The sequence below is a fragment of the Pipistrellus hanaki genome (assembly GCF_964339955.1).
Source record: "Pipistrellus hanaki genome assembly, chromosome: 5".
NCBI classification, from domain to species: domain Eukaryota; kingdom Metazoa; phylum Chordata; class Mammalia; order Chiroptera; family Vespertilionidae; genus Pipistrellus; species Pipistrellus hanaki.
Genome location: NC_140507.1, coordinates 78,517,888 through 78,538,296, shown reverse-complemented (window position 1 = coordinate 78,538,296; position 20,409 = coordinate 78,517,888). Strand labels below are relative to the sequence as shown.

The 20,409-nt window shown below is 43.5% G+C and overlaps 1 protein-coding gene across 1 annotated transcript in view; it reads left to right on the top strand.

Annotated features, from left to right (window-relative positions):
• Positions 1-2,230: 2,230 nt before the first annotated feature.
• Positions 2,231-20,409, top strand: part of LOC311623374 (adhesion G protein-coupled receptor E2-like) — a gene marked incomplete at its 5' end in the record, with an annotated part of 30,866 nt that continues 12,687 nt past the window's right edge. Inside the window, 8 exons of the mRNA XM_084885369.1 lie at positions 2,231-2,291; positions 2,705-2,751; positions 2,879-2,956; positions 12,628-12,805; positions 13,798-13,851; positions 14,720-14,766; positions 14,894-14,971; positions 15,607-15,784. Coding sequence (XP_084741495.1) covers positions 2,231-2,291; positions 2,705-2,751; positions 2,879-2,956; positions 12,628-12,805; positions 13,798-13,851; positions 14,720-14,766; positions 14,894-14,971; positions 15,607-15,784 — 721 coding nt within the window. The remainder of the gene's footprint in view (positions 2,292-2,704; positions 2,752-2,878; positions 2,957-12,627; positions 12,806-13,797; positions 13,852-14,719; positions 14,767-14,893; positions 14,972-15,606; positions 15,785-20,409) is intronic.

The following is a 20,409-nucleotide window of genomic DNA, read 5'->3' as shown; positions in this document are numbered from 1 at the left end:
GGAGCCTCTGAGACAACTTCAAGACTACCAACATCCAAATTATGGGGGTGCCAGAAGAAGAGAGAGAGCAAGATACTGAAAACCTATTTGAATAAATAATGACAGAAAACTTTTCCTACCTGGTGAAAGAAATAGACTTACAAGTCCAGGAAGTGCAGAGAACCCCAAACAAGAAGAATCTAAAGAAGACCACACCAAGACACATCATAATTAAAATGACAAGGGCAAAAGACAAAGAGAGAATCTTAAAAGCAACAAGAGAATCTTAAAAACAGTTGCCTACAAGGGAATACCCATATGATTGTCAGCTGATTTCTCAACAGAAACTATGCAGGCCAGAAGGGAGTGGCAAGAAATATACAAAGTGATGAATAGCAAGAACCTACAACCAAGATTACTCTACCCAGCAAAGCTATAATTTAGAATTGCAGGCCAGATAAAGAGCTTCCCAGGTAATAAAAAGCTAAAGGAGTTTATCATCACAAAACCAGAATTACATGAAATGCTGAAGGATATTCTCTAAGAAAAGGAAGAAGAAGAAAAAGGTAAAGATAAAAAATTATGGAAAACAAAATGACAACAAATACATATCTATCAACAAGTGAACCTAAAAATCAAATGAATAAAAAACCTGATGAACAGAACAGACTGGTGAATGTAATAGAATCAGGGGCATGGAAAGGGAGCAGACTGACAATTCTCTGGGTTTAAGGGTTATGGGGGGTGTGGGAAGAGATTGGACAAAAATCTTACACCTGTGGAGGAGGTCATTGGGGGGAAGGCCTGGAGTGGGGTGGAACCGGGTGGAGGGGATCTATGGGGGGAATAAAGAGGAACATCTGTAATAATCTGAACAATAAAGATAAATAAATAAATAAATAAATAAATAAATAAGAAAATATTTCAATTCGTACTATCCATTTTTATCATTTATGTAGTTGTTTGAATAATGTTTTAAAGTATTTGAAATAACTTAGAGACTGGTATTTAGTATTTACAAAGAGAAAAGTAAAATATTAAATATCTAAACATTAAGAAGTGTGTTAACAATATATTTGCTTTGAAAAGCAGGATTCACTTTTTCAGATTTATCTATTTATTTAAATTTATTGGGGTGACATCGGTTAATAAGATATAGGCTTCAAGTGTACAATTCTATGCTGCTTCCTCTATATATACACATCAATTTACTGACAGCATTATGCTGTTGATAAGCTATTCACCATCTCTAGAGGAGAGAAACCTCTGGTCTTCAATTAAGGGGGACTCTTCTCACTTCACTGTCTAAGTTATAGATGGAAGAAGCTACAGTAAATATTGTCCGAGCTCCACTCTACTGGTACATTTCTCTACGAATTGAAAAAGAGGAATATAAGTTTGTAGCTAATTCATTTTAATAAACCCACACTTACTCAACACTGTAACCACAACGGCATAGTTTCCTCATTTCTCTGAGAAGAATGAACTTCCCCTGAGTGAAGAGAGAACAGACAAGTTCAAGATATTCTGAGGCCTGTGGGTATGGCATTTAGATCAGGCCTACAACCTACCCCTTGCATTGTGGGCAATACTGAGGCTTCCCTGCATGGTAGAGTTGTGTTAGAGCCACAGAAGCCAGTGGAGTTGGGGGCTTTCTGAGCCGGATAATCACGTACCAGGTTACCCATCAGATTCCTGCCAACACCACTTGGCTGGAAGTAATTTCCAGATTCACGGGTGGACCATTGTATTGGTTGCCTATTGCTGATAGAACAAATCACCACAAACTTAGTGGTTGAAAATATAATACTAGTAAATATGTTCTCTTATAGTTTGGGAGGTCAGAAGTTTTAAATGGCTTCTTCTAGAGGCCCAGGGGTAAACCTGTTTCCCTTGTCTTTCTAGTTTCTAGAGGCTGCCTGCATTCCATGGCTCCAGGCTTCTTTCTTCCTCTTCAAAGCCAACAGCATATCTTTATCATCTCCTCTCCTCTCTAACCTCTTGCCTCCCGCCCTCTTATAAGGACCCTTGTGATTACACCAGGTGCACCCAGGTCATTCAGGATTGTAATCTCCCATTTTAATAACCTTAATCCCAAAGTTCAAAAATTATTTTCACTTACTGGGGGCATATTCATATTTTACAGAAGTTAGAACTTGGACTGTACAGAAACAGGCAGCAAGCAACAGGAGCCATAGTTTTGACAACCCCTGCCTTGAGGTGGTTGGAGAGTAGAAAGTACCACCACAAGATGGTAACATTTTCAGCTGTGATGGACCCCTTGACTTCTGAGCTTGAGGAAGGTGGTGAAGGTAGTAAGGCTTGGGTTGATGAGTAGAGGGAGGCATTAGCAATACTGGGATAGAGGGCTGACCCTCTTCTTTATGTCTGCAGATGTGGGTTAGTGCAGCTTGGAACAACACCAATGCTGCAATTCCACCTACTGCATCAATGTGAGGGGAACCTACAGATGTTGCTGTCACCATGACTGAGTGACCAGGTCCAGCTCTCTGAATGGTGTGAAGGTATATGATCCTGACACACACATGCATACATGCATATGCGCACATGCATACACACAAATGTATGTATTCAAAGCACATTGGCATATGTGTATACACATGTGCATATTCACAAAAGGCAAATACACACATGCGTGCACACACACAACTCACAAGATGGCACAAACACATGCCAATGTTGCTTCTGCCTCTTTTTCTTGCAGAAGTCCCCTTCTCCTCATGGACACCACTTTCTGGAATCAAAATTCAGGTAAGTGAAGACTCAGCAGAAGACTAGGAAGCAGAGAAATCCTTGCCAACATCACCTTGTGCCTCCATCCTCTGCTCAAGCTTCCCCTTCAGTATCTCTGACCCATGCCCATGTCCCCTTTTCCTAGAGCCTCTCCTGGTTCTTTGACAAAGTCCAGCAGTTATCTCAAGACTTCAAACCAGCCTTGCCTGAGAACACCATCCAGGTAAAGTCAGAATCAAGAAAGCTGCAAGCTGTGGAAATCCCATTGAGACCTGGGTCATTTGGTGGGAATGCAGCTAAACTCTCATGTACTAGATATTGCAACTGGCCTCTCACTCAAAGTTGGGCACTCAGGTATATAGAAGCATTTTCAAAAACACCCAGGTGCCCTGGCCAGCGTGGCTTAGTTGGTTGAAGCCTCATCCAGTGCATCATATGGGTTGTAGGTTCAATCTCTGGGTCATGTGTATATCTCTCTCGCATCAATATTTCTCTCTCGCTCGCTCTCTCCCTCCCCCCTTCTTCCCTCCCTCTCTAAAATGATTTTTTTAAAACCGCCCAGGTGCACTAACTTATGGCACTTTTCCAATTGCTGGTTTCAGAATTTGGGTTTATGACATCCTTGGAATTCCCAACCCAGTTTCACCTCTGCATGGCTGAGATCTAAGCATCTGAGGAATCTAATTCAGTGCCATTGTTATTCTCCAGATAAACAATTTCTATGGTCTGTTCTCTGGGGCTAAATAATCAGAGTCTTCAGACAGGCCCCTTTGGTCTATTGCCCACTGACTTTGTGTCCCCATTCCCCCAAGATATTGTGAAGGAGGTGGATGAGCTGCTTGAGACCCTGGAGACCTGGAGAACCTGCCCTGCTCTGAGCAGAATTATGTAACCTCTAATATGCACATTGGTCTGGAGGATGTTCTGAGAGGGCTAAGCAGAGTCTTGCCCAATGGACCATTGACTCTTCAAGCTCCTGCAGGCACAGGTAAATACCTGGGTCTGCCCCAGTCTCCTGCTCCACATGACCACCATCTAATTCCTCCCTCTTTCTAGAGACTGCCACATTGGAGCCATGTGACCACACTCAAAACTCAGAATTTTATTATAAAATTACTAGTATACTGATGAGGAGGGGAAATGTTAATGTTATAAGAAAGCTATTTAACCCAAATTAATCTACACAGTAAATATAATCACAATGAAAATCCCAAGACACTTTTACAGAACTTACACAGAAGAAAAATGTGAAAGAAGAAACAGATAGCTGTAAACAATAATAAGTAACCAAGTGTTCACATTGCCCATTTTTTTACCCTCTGTTGTATCTTGACCATACCGTATTTTCCGGCATATAAGACGACTTTTGAAACGAAAAAGAGTCAACCGAAAATCGGGGGTCGTCTTATACACCGAGTATATCCCGAAAAACATCTCGATATGCCGCTAAACGAATTTTCCAACTCGATCCCACACCAATCACTGCAAGGCTGCTCAGACCACCTCTCTAACTCAGCCAATCCAAGCAGGCTTTTTATGCATGCAAATTATACATATTCTGTACCCGAAGCTACACTGTGTTTTAGTAAAAAGCCTGCTCAGATTGGCCAGAGTCAGAGAGGCGGTCTATTATAACCTTTGAACCTTTGCTTGTTGTGATTGGCTCACCGTGGTACATACAGTTGCAGCACAGGAATGTTCTGTGTAGCCAAAGCTGCTGTATCAGGACACATACAGTAAGTTAAAAGGTACCGTAATAGAACATTCTGTGTGTAGCTGAAGCTACAGTACTGTATAACCCCGGCCTAAAAGATTAGTGGGTGTACAACAAATGGCTGGTAGAAAAGAACCCATCATGGCTCCAGCAAGAAGAAGGAAATTTGAAGCCAGTTTCAAACTGAAAGTTGTAAACTTTGCCAAGGAACACAATAACTGTGCTGCAGCAAGACAATATGGAGTAACAGAAAAGATGGTCTGAGACTGGAAAGCAAATGAAGATGCATTCAAGAGTATGACAAAGAGTAAGTGTGCATTAAGAAGAGGCACCCCTTATTGGCCAGAACTCGAAAAGCATGTAGCAGACATGGTTCTTGAGCATCGTCAAAATGGTTATGTAGTGACACGAAACAAAATACGTATGTCTTATACAGCGAATATAGACCTAAACCTATGTTTTAACTGTAAAATTAGGGGGTCGTCTTATACGCCAGAAAATACGGTACTTAAATCAGGTTTCTCTTTTCATACAGGTCAGGCCCCTAAATTCTGCTTGCCCACAAGCCTGAATAATCACATGTAACGAAAGTGCAATATGTTACTCTCAGCAGTTTCACTTAGGAACTAACTGATCATAGAAAACCCATTTCCTTTTTTTAATAAATCTTTATTGTTCAGATTATTAAAATTCTTCCTCTTTTTTTCCCCTCAATTGCTCTCCTCCACCAGGTTCCTACCCCACCCTCTGCCTTTTTTCCACCCCACCCCCCACTGTCCTCATCCATAGGTATATGATTTTTGTTCAGTCTCTTCCCGCACCCCCCATTTCCCTTTTCCCCAAGAATCATCAGTCCACTCACTTTCTATACCCCTGATTCTATTATATTCACCAGTTAAAACTGTTCATCAGATTTTTTATTCCCTTGGTTTTTAGATTCACTTGTTGATAGTTACATATTTGTTGTTCACAATTTTTATCTTTATCTTCTTCTTCCTCTTCTTAAAGAATACCTTTCAGCATTTCATATAATTCTGGTTTGGCGGTGATGAACTCCTTTAGTTTTTTTTAATTTGTGAAGCTCTTTATCTGCCCTTCAATTCTGAGTGATAGCTTTGCTGGGTAGAGTAATCTTGATTGTAGGTTCTTGATATTTATCACTTTGAATATTTCTTTCCATTCCCGTCTGGCCTGCATGGTTTCTGTTGAGAAATCAGCTGACAAATGTATGGGTGCTCCTTTATAGGTAACTAACTGCTTTTCTCTTGCTTCTTTTAATATTCTCTCTTTGTCTTTTGCTCTTGGAATTTTAATTGTGATGTGTCTTGGTGTGGTCCTCTTTGGATTACTTTTGTTTGGGCTTCTGTGTGCTTCCTGGATTTGTAAGTCTATTTCTTTCACCAGGTGGGGGAAGTTTTCTGTCTCTATTTCTTCCAATAGGCTTTTGGTATCTTGGTCTCTTTCTTCTTCTGGGACCCCCATAATTCTGATATTGGTTCCCTTGATGTTGTCCCAAAGGCTTCTTACACTATCTACAACTTTCTGGAATCTCTTCTCTTCTTGCTTCTTTGGTGGAGTGTCTTCTGGCTCTTTGTGTTCCAAATCCTTGACTTGATTCTTGCAATCTTCCATTCTGTTTTTAGGACTCTGTATAATATTTTTTATTTCAGTCAGTGTATGCTTTATTTCTAGTTGATACCTTTTCATATCCTCAAAGGTCTCATTTATTTTATCAGTCTTTTCTAGAAAATTCTTGAAAAACTTTATAACTGTGGTTTTGAATTTTATGTCCATTCTTTTGCTTTCCTCCATTTACTTCCTTTGCGACCTGCCTTTTCTCTGCATTTTAGCTGCTTCCCTGAGTTGATGGAGTAGCTTTGTGTGCTAAGTGTCCTAGCAGAGCCCAGTAGCTCAGCCTTCCCAGTTACCTGAGGTGGACACTCTTGGTGCAGCCCTTTGTGAGCTGTGTGTGCAGTCTTGTTGTTAAGCCTTGCTTGTTTTTGGTATCACTGGGGAGAGTTGATCTCTAAGCCAATTGGCTATGAGGATCAGCAGTGTCTCAGCTAGGAGGGCTTCTGTGCTCAGCTTGGATGGGGTGGAGTCTCAGAGTGGTGCAGACAAGCTTTGGTTTCCCGTCAGCCCTTCCTTAAGAGGGTCCTATTTGCCGAATCCTGCAACACTGGCTGCTGGCATGCTCACCACTTGGGGGAAGGCTGTTTGAGTTTTGCTGCTCCCTGACTGTCAGTTTCTTCCTGGACCAGAGCTGGCTATCAGTACTATTGGAAGATTTTGTTTTTCTCCTGAACGAGAAAACTAGCCACTAGGAGGGCTTTTGCGCTCCGCTTGGATGAGGCAGAGTCTCGAGGTGGCGCAGACAAGCTTTGGTTTCCTGTCAGCCCCGCCCTAAGAGGGTCCTGTTCCTGAGTCTCACAGTAATGGCTGCTGGCCATGCGCCCCTCTGAGAGAGTTTTGCCCACTGCCTGACAGCCCGGTTTCTTTCTGACTGGAGCTGGCTATCAGTGCAATAGGGAGGTTTTGTTTTCCTCCTGAACAAGCAAGCTAGCTGCACGTTAGCTACCCACCGTATCTGCGTGCTCCGTGAGTAAGCCAGCAGCGTATTTGGCCACCCACCCTTTCCGCACGCACAGATCTCCGCACCTCCACAGCTCCTGAGGCTCAGCGACCTTTCTCTTCCCTCCATAGATGGTAGAACTTCCACTCAGCCAGCCTTCTGGTGGTTCAGGGCGATGTTTGCTCTGTTTTCCAGTTGTAAGTTTAAAATTGTTGTGGTAGGCTGCATTTAGGTGTTTACCTTATGCCACCATCTTGGTTTCTCCTCTTAACTGAATTTCTGATCCTTGCAACAAACAGTACGTCTGGCAAAGACAGGAGTCATGTGTGACCTGAGAAGTATTATGCTCAGTTGCAGGCTCAATTCCTGGCCTCCATCAGGGAACATGCAGGAGCAACCCAGTCATGACTCTCTCACATCGAAGTTTCTGTCTCTCAACTTCTCTTCCATTATCTTTTGTCAGAAGTTTTCTCCAAGATCCCGCTGCTTCTTTTTAATCACCTAGGAGGCAACACTAATGTGACAAGTTCCAGAACAAGGCTCATCCTTCCTTGTCTTCAACCCCATCCTAATGGTGAGAAATGAGCTTGTTCCTCTAGTCTTGAACCCACAGTTGTCCATGGCTTTATCCATTCCTTGAGTTTCTGATCACGGTCTTTACCTCACTCTTCCACCCTACAGCCTGTATTCGATGGTGCCCTCCGAACCCTCCATGTGTCAATCCCCGCGCCTGTCACTGGGCACCCGGATTCAGTGCTGCACCGAGTAACGTCTTCACCCACGGCCACTTGAAGAGTTGCAATGGTACAGAGGTTTCAGGGAAAGGGGTGGAGGGACATAAAGGGATTATGGGGATATATTGTGGAGCATCCAGAGCAGCACAAGCATTTTGCCAAGGATTAGAGAGAGGAGACAGGGCAGGGGAGTATGAGGGAAGTGGGCAGTTAGGATTTTGTGATTAGTAGGAAGGGTGTTTAGAGCTTCCACAATGGATTTGAACTGTGTGGGTTCAATGAATCTGAACTGTGTGCCACTAAGTGGCTCTCTGATCTTTAGGAAATTATTTCTCCTCTCCCTCAGTTTCCTTGTCTGTATATTTAGGGTAATTATTGTACCTACCCCTCATGGATGGTGTAAGACTTCATAGTTACCTGCATGAAAAAAAAATTTAAGATGAGTGCAGAGAAATTGTCAATAAATATGAGCTGTAACCATTGCTACTGCTTGTTACTGCCAATTATTATTTTCATAGCACAAAGAAAGGAAAGAAATAGTGGAAGCAAAAGGAGGAAAGCAATACCTAGAGCTTGGAGTCTCAGGCTCTCCTACTAGCTCGAGCTCACCAGAAATCCCCTGGTTTTCCACCTCATCCTTACAGCAGAGCCAGGACACAGACAGAGTTGGGTTTTTCCCCCACCTTCACCCATTTGCCCCACTCCTGGTCACCAACCATCTGTTTCTGTATCTATGTGTTAGTGTGGTTTTTTTTAAATTACACATTTAAGTCAGATTATTGTATTTGTATTTTTCTGTCGGACATTTCACCTAGCCATGTCACATAGGACAGGGTTTCCTTCTTTTTATGGCTGAATAATATTTCACTGTAAACACATACAACTTTTTAATTATCTACTTGTCCACCAGTGGTCTCAGGTTGTTTTTGTATCTTGGCTATTGTAAATAATGTTGCACAGAACATGGAGTTATAGACATCTTTTCAAGATTTAACATTTCTTTCTGAGAAATACCCAAAAGTTCAAGTGAATCTGAATCTTTAAATATTTGAGGATTTTTTCATAGGGGCTGCCCCAATTTAAATTCCCACCAATAGTGCCTAAGGTCCCTTTTCTCCACATCCTCTCCAACACTTGTTATCTCTTGGGGGGTTTTTTAATAATAGAAATTCTAACAGGTGTGAAGTAGTATCTCATTATAATTTTTATTTGCATTTCCCTGATGACTAATGATGTTGAACACCTTTCATGTACTTATTGGCTATTTGGACAGCCTCCCTTTTGGGGGGGGAGGTTGTGGCAGAAGGGGGTTTATATCTTCTTTGAAAAAAAATTTGTTCAAATCCTCTACCCAATTTTTAACCTGATTGTTAGGGTTTCCTACTATTAAATTGTGTGAGTTTCTATACATTTTAGATGCTAATCCTTATCAGAAACAGGACTTGCAAATATTTTCTCACAATTGCAATTGCTTTTTCATTGCAGTGATAATTTTCTTTGCTGTACAAGAGCTTTTTACTTTAATGTAGCCCCCTTTTCTATTGTTGCTTTTGTTGCCTTTTTTATGTCAAATATAAACATTCATTGCCAAGAAAAATGTCGAGAAGCTAACCTATCAATAGTATGTTTTCTTCTATGAATTTTATGGTTTCCAGGAAGCATCATTTTTTGAATTACCAAATTTGGACCAAAAGAGATTTAGTTACTTGCCAAAGTTTTGGCAACTAATAAAGTTGTAGTGTTAAAGCTAAGGGGGTTTTATTCTTCAAGAAAATTGGATCATAAAATGAAATTATAATACTAACAATGATTCAAGTGAAAAATTTATATATGTGCATTTAAGCACCACAAAAATAGGGAGGATAAATTTTACACCAAGAAATACTCTTCATCTACTTGAAATACTCTTAATGCATATTAATTGGTCATAAATGAAAATATTCTTAATATATGTGAACAGATTATAAAAATATACCCCTAAAATTTTTCAATAGTCTCTATCAGGGACTTATGGGTGATTATTTTTGTCATTATTTTATTTTCTTTGTTTTCTCGGTATCCAAGTGTTATTTGATATTTGTGGAAAAATAACTTTTATCAGGAAAAGAAAAAGATGTTGTTGTCACTAGTACTCTGCCCATCCATGACACTAGTGGTATTCCTAAAGGTTTCTTTCTGCATTTGCATGTCACATGCGAAATTGTAGACTGTATTGACATAGAGAGAAGATGCTACTAAAGTACCTGGATCCCAGCTTCCTTCTTGAAGGCACTTGTCAAGTTGAGGAATTTCCCACTGTTTTGTCCTTCCATTCCACACCTTATTTCCACTTTTCCTCAACTCCTCTACCCCATGTCATCAAACTTAATGGCAGGTCTCCAGCCATCACTATCATCTGAAAAGGAGAGAAAAGACCTATTGCCCAGGTGGAGGCTAAACATGAATGCCACAGATGTGAATCCTGCCCAGCTCCTCTCCTGTCCTGGTCTGACTCCATAACCTAGGCCTTAAGATGGAAATTCATGAATTTAGAAAAGAAACTGACCTGGTGGGAGACTAATTTACTCCTCATGATCCCAATGAGTCCTTACCCTAAAGCCTTTTTTAAAATATATATATATATATATATATATATATATATATATATATATATATATGTTTTATTGATTTTTCTTAGAGAGGAAGGGAGAGGGATGGCAAGTTAGAAACATTGATGAGAGAGAAACATTGATTAGTTGCCTCCTGCACATACTGGGGATGTGCCCACAACCAAGGTACATGGTCTTGACCGGTATCAAATCTGGGACCCTTCAGTCAGTAGGCCTACACTCTATCCACTCAGCCAAACTAGTTGGGGCAGGCCCTAAAGACTTTGGTACCCTGTTTGGAATGTACAGAGTAAAGCTTTCTGTCCCTACATTTTTATTCATTTGGTTCTTATTAATTTGCTATTGTTACCCAGTGGTGTCCAGCCACTGCTCGCTGGACCTCTGAGCTACTCAAATGAGACCTGGCTCATGGGCATCTTTCTCTAAGGCTTAGAGAACATGAAGAGATAAAATGCCGGAAAACACCCCCATGACTTAGCTGTGAGTGCCTTCATGCTAATTCTTCATTTCACATCCCCTACAGGGGTCCTCAAACTTTTTAAAGTGGGGGCCAGATCACGGTCCCTCAGAGAGCTGGAAGGCCGGACTATATGAACTACTAATTCCTACTGTAACACCTTGGCTGCTCTCACTGCCCAAAAAACCTGGCGGGCAGGATCAGACTCCCCTGGGGGCTGCATGTGGCCCGCGGGCCGTAGTTTGAAGACCCCTGCCCTACTGCCTCTGATGACAGGGGATCTTACCCAGGATGGAGATAGGAAGACCCTCCCAGAGACATCCTGGGCATCTGTAAAAGGCTGCCATTGGGAGCTGGGGAAATGCCAGATGGGGAACTGCCAAGGAGGGTGGGGTGTACTTGGGCCACTGTGATTAAAAGGAAATGGAACGTGTCAATGGGCAGGGGCTCACACCTGGCTCTATCTCCAGGTATGTGATGAGTGAGTGCCACCTCACCTTGTACAGCCCCTACCCATGATTCCCTCCATAACCTCAGCATTGAGGATGGCCATCAAATCCACTATCACCCTATTTGGAGGCCACCCCAAGTCGCCAGTGATGCAAATAGCATCACAAAGGAGGATTTGGAGCCTGAATCAGTGTCTCCATCTACCCCTCAAGGCCTGAAAAGAGGGATGAAGACCTCCTTTCAACCCCATCATGACACAGCAGAGTGTCTGAATGTAGGTGCCTCAGAGAGTAAAGATGGGCTGAGGATTCAGTAAGCTCTGGGGCAGCTGATTCTGCCCAGCCCCATCCTGGACCTGTGTTCTCTCCAGCCCCCATGACAGGGTCATACTGGAGGGGAGGGTCACTGCCAGTGTGAACTTTTGCCTTTGAGAGTTGACATTTTGCCTATTGTGTTCCAGACATCAAGGAGTGTGGACCAAAGTCAGAATGGTCCTGTGAAATACGTTTAGACTGCCAAGACTTCACGTAGTCCTACTGCAGATGCAGACGAGACAACAGGCCTATTTTTGAGAAAATGTTCCACATTGATGGTGACAACCTGTGTGATGGTGAGAAGGATCCCATGTCTTCTATCTTCTCATTCATTAGGTTTGGGATTCTCAATCCTTTCTCCAGGTTATCAAAGAGGTAGCCTGGACACTAACCAGGTCACCCACCCTCTCTGAACCCCAAGACTCTGAATGCCCCACAAAGTGCCACTTATACAATTTTGGAACATCCTCTTGCTACTTGGCATCTTAATTTTATAAAACAAAGAAAGGGGGGTATCTTTCAAGATACTTCAAGAGCTCACAGAGTACTGCATTCCAGTGCAATATCCATTCTTTTCTTCTTCATCAGAAACTTCCAGGCTGAGATCTTCCCCCACTAGAGTCCACATGGGTTTGGCCACCCCAGCAGCACTCTCAGATCCCTCAGGCCTTGATGAACCCTGTTCAGAAATGTGGGAGTGGGAAGAGTCAAGGGTCAGCCCATGTGGCCCAGCTGGCCCTGCCCTGGCCAACAACCACACCTGGTGAAACCCCTACTTGCACCCTGACCCCACTTCTCAGCCGCATCTATTTTCCCAAGCAAGGCTCCACCCTGATTCAACCCAATAAGTTCAGTTCATGGGCCTATGGGCAACTCAGATGAATAGGATCCAGGAGGATGTTGTGTTGGAGGTGGGCAGGGTGAAATAAACCACCCCACACATACTCAGAAAGTGAGGTAAATGAAAGAGGCTCCTATCTGAATGAGATTGAAAGAAAGGATGTAATTGGACATCATTGCCCCATGCCTGACCCTCTCCTGTAGAGGTCAACTCAGGTCACAGGGGGACCCAAACTGAGCCCAGTCAGCAGGACCTACAAGTTGGTATTCCTGATGCAGATCAAAAAGCCAGATGACAAAAACAGCTGCCACCCCTTGGCCATCAGCACCTGCTCCCTTCTTCAGCCACCTAGCCCTTACCTACTGCTGGCCTTGCTCATAAGTGGATACTCACCACTTCCTGCCAGTCCAGGGGATGCCTTTGTGGGGATCATAAGAGGCATCTTCACCACCTCAAGCCTGCATGGCTGGATATCCAGTGATGGCCTGGCATCCACTGTCTGAGTGGCTCTTGCTTATCTGCCATCATCTTCATTCTTCTCACCCCTTTCTCCAGGCCTTGAGGAGTCAGGATCATGGGTGGGTCTTGGGCCAGCTTGAGTCTCAGAGTTAGCATGGAAAGGAGAACCCTGTTCTACCAGCATCACTGGGTTCCAAGGAGAATTAAGGCAGAGAGAAACTGTCCTAAAGGAGGCAGGACAAAGGCCATCACCAGGGGCCAAGTTGGGTACTGCTCAGGGAACATATTTCTCCTGCATTTGGCTCCCAGGAAGGTCCACCCTGGTCTTTGTCCAAATGCTCAGGCTGAGACACAGGTAAACATGATGTCCCCACCCCACCTGGGAGCTGCCAGGGAAGTGAGTGCACAGGGGCTAAATGACAGGGAGAACTCAGGACACTTCCATCCACATCTGGACAATGGAGCATTGAAGCCACAACATTCACCCATAGGATGCCTCCCTGTGAATAAGAACTGGCACCTACTGACTATGAAGTTTCAAAGCAGATTTATGCCATTGCCAAAGAACAAAGAATGTGAATATGGGAAAAATCAAACCAATCTAAGGACTTTCTCCTTCAAGATATAACCTCTCCATTGGAAAAGGTTGGAGTTTCTAAGATGTGTCCCTGTCATCAGCTGTGTGTATATTCTGTCCCCTTACCTGTAGCACCTGAGGTTCCCTGACTATCAGTGACTGGCTCCTTGGGGAGTCCCAGGAAATGGAGGGAAAAGACAGAGTCCTTGATCTCAAGCATAGAAACCTCAGAGAAATTGCCAGAAAGCTGTGGGCTGCAGGTGGAGGTCTGTGGATAGAGGTTGAAATTGGAGCTCCACTGACCTATCTTGATCATTTTTCTGTCTTTCTGCCCCAGAACTCTATGACCATCTCCTTTTGACATTGGATGCTGCAGATAAAGCCCTTAAAGGTGAGTCTGCCCAGCCAGGGCAATTAGTGACATAAGCTGGGTAAGTGTTTGTTGGGGTCCGGGTCCTCTCACTAACAAGGAGAGAAGGAGGCTTACTCTGAAAATGGGGCCAGGGAGGGTCTTCTGAAAATAAGAAAAGCTATTTCTTCCTCCCTAAATGTCCAGATTTTTCTGAGCTCTTCTAAGTCCAGTGGCAGCCATAACTCCCTCTCTCCCCTACTCTAGCATCCACTGTCTGGGCGGCTCTTGTTTGTCTGGCATCATCTTCATTCTCCTCACCCCTTCCTACAAGCCCTTGCATCCCCAATGGGATTCCAAGAGAACTCAGTCAGTGAGTAGCTGCTCTGGGGAAATGAGAACTAAGGCTATCACTGGGAGGCAAGTCATGTCGTGACCAGGAAATGCAGCATTTCCTGTGCCCTGGATTCTCATGAAGGCATACTCTATCCTCTGTCTAAAGTTCAGGCTGGGACACAGGCAGCTGTGATGTTCCCTTATGGTAGCTGGGAACTTCCCAGGAAATTTAGGGAACTGGGAATAGCAGACACGTAAGACTCAGGCTGATTCCATCCACATTTGGACAAAAGAGCATCGAAGCCACCACATTATTATGCTATGAGGCTTCCATGTGACTAGGAAAAAGTGCCCACTAAGGGAAGGGGGGACAGTGGAACCTCCCAGGTGCTTCTATTCTCAAACCAGGGTCCGTAAATTACCAAATGACAATCCAGGTAGGAACCTGGCCTGAGTCCCAAGCCCTACCCCCAACACACACACACACACACACACACACACACACACACACACACACACATACACACACACACACTCACATACACCTAATGATCTGCCCTTCTGTCTGCACCAGGGATCCTCCCCAACTGGAATGCACACCCTAGAGTCAACAACAGCAAGGTGAGTGACTCCCGCAGGGACAAAGGCAAGAAATACCTCTATGCCACCTTCAGCACCCACCTATTTCCCCCAACTTTCCCCATCTACCTGTGACACTCTCTGACCATCACATCTTCCTTCTCCCCAGAGACTCTCCCCCTTGGTACAAAAATTTAATGATTTGGACAGAGACTTCAAGTCAGCCTCGGATCCGGACAACATCCAGGTAAGGAGAGGACCTGGGGGAGGCAGTGGAGGAATCCCATGGAGAACTTGGGCAGCCTTGGTTTGGGAAGAGGCACAATGGTGCCCTGCTCTGAGTCCCCTCTTCTCCTAGGGCGGGTGGGGAAAGCAGACATGCAGGTACTTGCACTCACTGTTAGATCCTCAGACACCAACTAACACCTTTCTTGCTGTTCCTGACCATTCAGTTTTCTTTTTTTTTAATATATATTTTATTGATTTTTTTATAGAGAGGAAGAGAGAGAAAGAGGGACAGAGAGCTAGAAACATCGACGAGAGAGTAACATCGACCAGCTGCCTCCTGCACACTCCCTACTGGGGATGTGCCCGCAACCAATGTACATGCCCTTGACCTGAATCGAACCTGGGACCTTTCAGTCCGCAGACCAATGCTCTATCTACTGAGCCAAACCGGTTTTGGCGCCCATTCAGTTTTCATCACCCTTGGCATTCATGAACAGGACTGACCTCTACATGGCTGGATTGCAGGGGCAATCCAGTACCACCTTTATCCCCAAATTCACAGTATCTAGAATCTGTTTGCTGGAGCTGAGTGGGCAAAGTCTTCCTGTAGCCCCTCTAGTGCATGGGCCAATGGCTCTGTGTCCATACCCCCAGGACCTCATACAGGAGGTGGATGACTTGCTGGAGAGCCCTGGGGACCTGGAGACCTGGCCCCACTCAGATCAGAACTATGTGGCCACTAACCTGCTTCTCAACATGGAACATGTCATCAAAAAGCTGAGCAAGGCCCCACCCAATGAATCGCTGACCTTTAAAGCAACCGGAGGCACAGGTAAGTGCCTGGGTCTGCCCCCAGGCTCAACTCTGTCCATTCTGCACCTCATTCCTCCCCCAACCTCACTGGAGCTGAGTGACCACTCATAAACAAATTAAAGTAAAAGCTTAAAGAGAAATGAATAAATTTTGCTAATGAAGTAAGTCAAACAGACGACAAATACTGAATGCTATCACTTATATGTGGAACCTAAAAAAACAAACTCATAGATACAAAGAATAGATTGGCATTTGCCAAAGGCAGGGGGTGAAGGGCTGCTGAAATGGGTAAAGGAAGTCAAAAGGTACAAACTTCTACTTATAATATAAATAAGTCATGAGGATATATATGTATGCCATGGCAACTATAGTTGGTAATACTGTATTACATATTTGACAGTGTCTGTGCAAGTAAACCATAAATGTCCTTATCAAGAATTTTAAAAATTTAGTAACTATATATAATGACAGATGTTAACTAAATTTATTGTGGTGGTCATTTTGCAATATATATAAATATCAAGCCATCTGTTGTACATTTGAAACTAATGTTATGTCAATCATACTGCAATAAAAAAGAATGAATAAAATGACAATTAATATACATTTTCATTGTAAAATTAATTATGAGCAGTGAAATAAAAATAGTAACAATTTTAAGATGAAATACAAAAGGCTTCAATGGAGAACAATTTACTTAATTTTGAAGAATATAGATTTAGCCATGGCCAGTTTGGCTCAGTTGTTGGGGCCTTGGACCACGCACTAAAGGGTGTGTGTTTGATTCCTGGTAAAGGGCTCATACCTGAGTTGCAGATTCAATCACAGGCCCTAGTCAGGAAGGTTGCAGGAAGCAATCAATCAATGTGACTCTCTCACATCAATGTTTCTCTTTCTCTCTCCCCCTACCCCTTCCACTCTCTCTAAAAATCAATGGAAAAAATATCCTTAAGTGAGAATTAACAACCAAAAAATAATATCCTATCTAATAAAGAGGGAATATGTTAATTGACTGTCACACCCTCAAAGATGGCAGCACCACAGCCACAAGATGGCATTGCCCAGTCCCCTCAGCCCCCAGTCACCCAAGGCCAGCCCAAGGTGCAGGCAAGTCTCAGATGGCAGCTGCCCAGCCACCCAGGGCCACTTGAGGCTCAGATAACCAGGGCCTGCCGAGGCTTGTGCTGCTGGCAGTGGCAGCAGCAGAGGTATGATGGGGGCATCATCTTTCCCTGATCGCTGGTTGCCTCCCACCCCTGAGGGTTCCTGGACTGTGAGATTGGCAGGCTGGGCCGAGGAACCCCCCTCCAGTGCATGAATTTTCATGAACCAGGTCTCTAGTATATTTAATATTACTTGAGCCCTAGCTGTTTGGCTCAGTGGATAGAGCATCAGCCTGTGGACTGAAGGGTCCTGGGTTTAATGAAGGGCACATGCCTAGGTTTCGGGCTCGATCTCTAGTGGGGGCATGCATAAGGCAGGTGATCAATGATTCTCTCTCATCATTGGTAGTTTCTATCTCTCTCTCCCTCTCCCTTCCTCTCTGAAATCAATAAAAAAATATATATTTTTTAAAAAATACTTGACATTTAAAATAAATTGTTTTATTGAGGTAAAATTCACATAACATAAAGTTGACCATTTTAACCAAAGTGTACAATTCAATGACATTCAGTATATTCAAAGTTGTCATCATCACTTCTAAAATATTTTCATCACCCCAAAAGTAAACACTGTACCAACTAAATAGTGTCTAAATCTCTCCAACACCTCCACCCTCAGAGCTATCTGCCTGCCCTCTATCTATTAGTCTCTATTAATAGTTCAGTTTGTTCATTAAATTGTACATATGAGTGAAATCATATGGTACTGTTTTTCCTCTGACTGGTTTATTTTATTTAGCATAATGTTCTCCAGGTCTATCCATGCTGTAGAGAAGGGTAAAATTTTCTTCCTTTTTATGACAGAGTAGTATTTCGTTCTATAAATGTCCCACATCTTTTTCCCCCAGTCATCTACTGATGGAACTGCTTCCAAATCTTGGCTATTGTAAATAATGCTGCAATGAATATAGGGGTGCATATATGCTTTCAAATTGGCATTTCAGGTTTCTTCAGATAAATTTCCAGAAGTGGAATCACCGGGTCATAAAGCAGTTCCACTTAATTTTTTTAGGTAACTTGGATTTTGGTTTTGATCCCGTCTGCTACTTTGTGCCTTTTTATTGGTGAATACCCTTCATGTACATTTACAGAGATTCTTGGTGAATGAGAATTTTCTATAGCCATTTTATCTTTTGTTTTCTGGTAGCTCTGTGCTATTTGTTTTTTCCTTGTGTTCCTGTCTGTTGTTTTTGTTTGGTGGTGGTATTTCATCATTTTTCCCTCTGTTTCCTCTTTCTTCCAAGTTATTTGTCTCAGTTTTGGGTTTTTATGTGTAGTTGCCATTAAGTTCACATAAAAGAAATTTTCATGTATACAGCAGTCTTTTCTCTTTTTTTAATGCATCTGATCTCCATGTCATTAACTTTTGACAGTTTTAATACAATGGGCTTTGGAGAAGGCCTTGTTGAATTGAGATCATTAGGTGTTCTGTTTGCTGAATTCTTTCCATTGTTTTCCAGTAGGTGGTGCTGAATCACAAGTTTTTTCGTTCTCCTGAATTGCTCTGCCTTTTCAGATCTCTAAGGGGAAATGGCCTGTGCTCCCTGGGAAGGTTGGAGAAGTCTTCCTAGTTTAGATACCTCGGTCTTAGGAGATCAGCCTCATCTGGGGAAAGGTGGTAAACGATGGGATGAAATCCCAGTGCTGCCCCCTGTCCCCAGACACTGCCAGCAGCACACTGTGATGTGTGGGGTGGGATGAGCTGGGGGAAGTAGGTCGCTTCCTTTGTTGCTTTGCTCTCCCAGTCCTGGTGACTGGCAGACCTCTGTGGTATCCACGCTGTGTCTCCACTCGACCCTGGGATTAGTTGAAAAGGGTGTGTGTTGCTCAGGTAGAAAGAGTTTCCATAGTACCAAGTCTTGGGTTTGCAAATAATGTGCTTTGCAATGCAACACTTGCTGCTACAGCTTTTTCTGAGCCCCTTGTGCCGCTGGAGTCTGTGTTGATGACTGCCAGAGGCCAACGTGAGTGCCTGCAAACACATGTGCAGACCCTAGTTTAAGGGGACACTTGGGTTTTCGACAGCCTTTCATCTCACCTGGGTGAGCAGAATCCCTACTGATTTTCACAGCTGTGAGTCGTGGGAGCTCCTCTTCCCAGCACTGGAACTCTGGGCTTGGAGCCCAATGTGGGGCTGGGACTCCTCACTTTTAAGAAGGGACCTCTGCAGCTAAGATATCTCTCTCAAAGCTCAACTGCTGCACTTGAGGACTGAGCCAGCTCATCTCTGCCCTCCTACTAGTCTCTATGTAGCTTCTTCTTTATGTCCTTAGTTATAGGACCTCTCTACAGCTAGTCTCCCAATTGTCCTCCAAGTTGATTGTTCTATAATTTAGAAATTATTTTGATGTACTCATGGGACCTACCTTGCCATTTTGACCAGAACTCAGTACCATACTGTTGTGTGTGTTTTTGTTTATTTGTGGGGGATTGTTGTTATTGTTGTTGTTAAAAAATATATTTTTATTGATTTCAGAGAGGAAGGGAAAGGGAGAGAGAAAGAGAAGCATCAATGATGAGAGAGAATCATTGATCGGCTGCCTCCTGCATGCCCTCCACTGGGGATTGAGCCTACAAACCAGGCATGTGCTCTTGACCGGAATTAAGCTTTAATCCTCCCATGGGTAGCGGGCCTAAGCCACAGACTGGCCACCCTCTGCTGGAGGCAACCAGGCTGATCAAGGGAAGGCACCAGCTCCATTACCCTGCTGCTGCAGCCACTGCCAGTTACCACAACCACCAAGGTGTTTTCATCAACACGGACTCCAGTCCCTTCACCGTGAAAAAATGACAACTTTCTTTAGGCATTTTCAAGATGTGTCTTTCATAGGATATGACATTTCTTTCTTTCTTTCTTTCTTTCTTTTTTCTTTTTTTTTTTTTTTTATTCTCATCTGAAGATATGTTTCCATTGAATTTTAGAGAGTGTGGAAGAGAGAGGGAGAAACATCAATGTGAGAGGGACACATTGATTGGTTGCCTCCTGCATGAGTCCTGATCTGGGCCCTAGCCAGGGAGAAGCCTATAATTTAGGTACATGCCCTTGATCAGAATTGAACCCGGATCCTGCAGTCGGCAGGTTGAGGCTCTATCCACTGAGCCAAACCAGCCAGGGCAGGATATGACATTTCTTAGCCCTCTGGCAGCAGACCTTTGATTTCTCCTCCAGGAGTGAGGTGGAAAAACCCTAGATCATTTTCTTGGATTCTTGTAATCCAAGTTACCAAGAACACTGCAAGTGGTGGTGTACAGGGAGCTTAGCTAATGAGTGGTCAGAAAAGGTATTTATACTCGAACTGGTTTGGCTCAGTGGATAGAGCGTTGGCCTACAGACTGAAGGGTCCCAGGTTAGATTCCTGTTAAGGGCATGTACCTTGGTTGGAGGCACTTCCCCAGTGGGGAGTGTGCAGGAGGCAGCCAATTGATGTTTCTCTCTCATTGATTTTTCCAACTGTCTATCCCTCTCCCCTCTTCTCTGTAA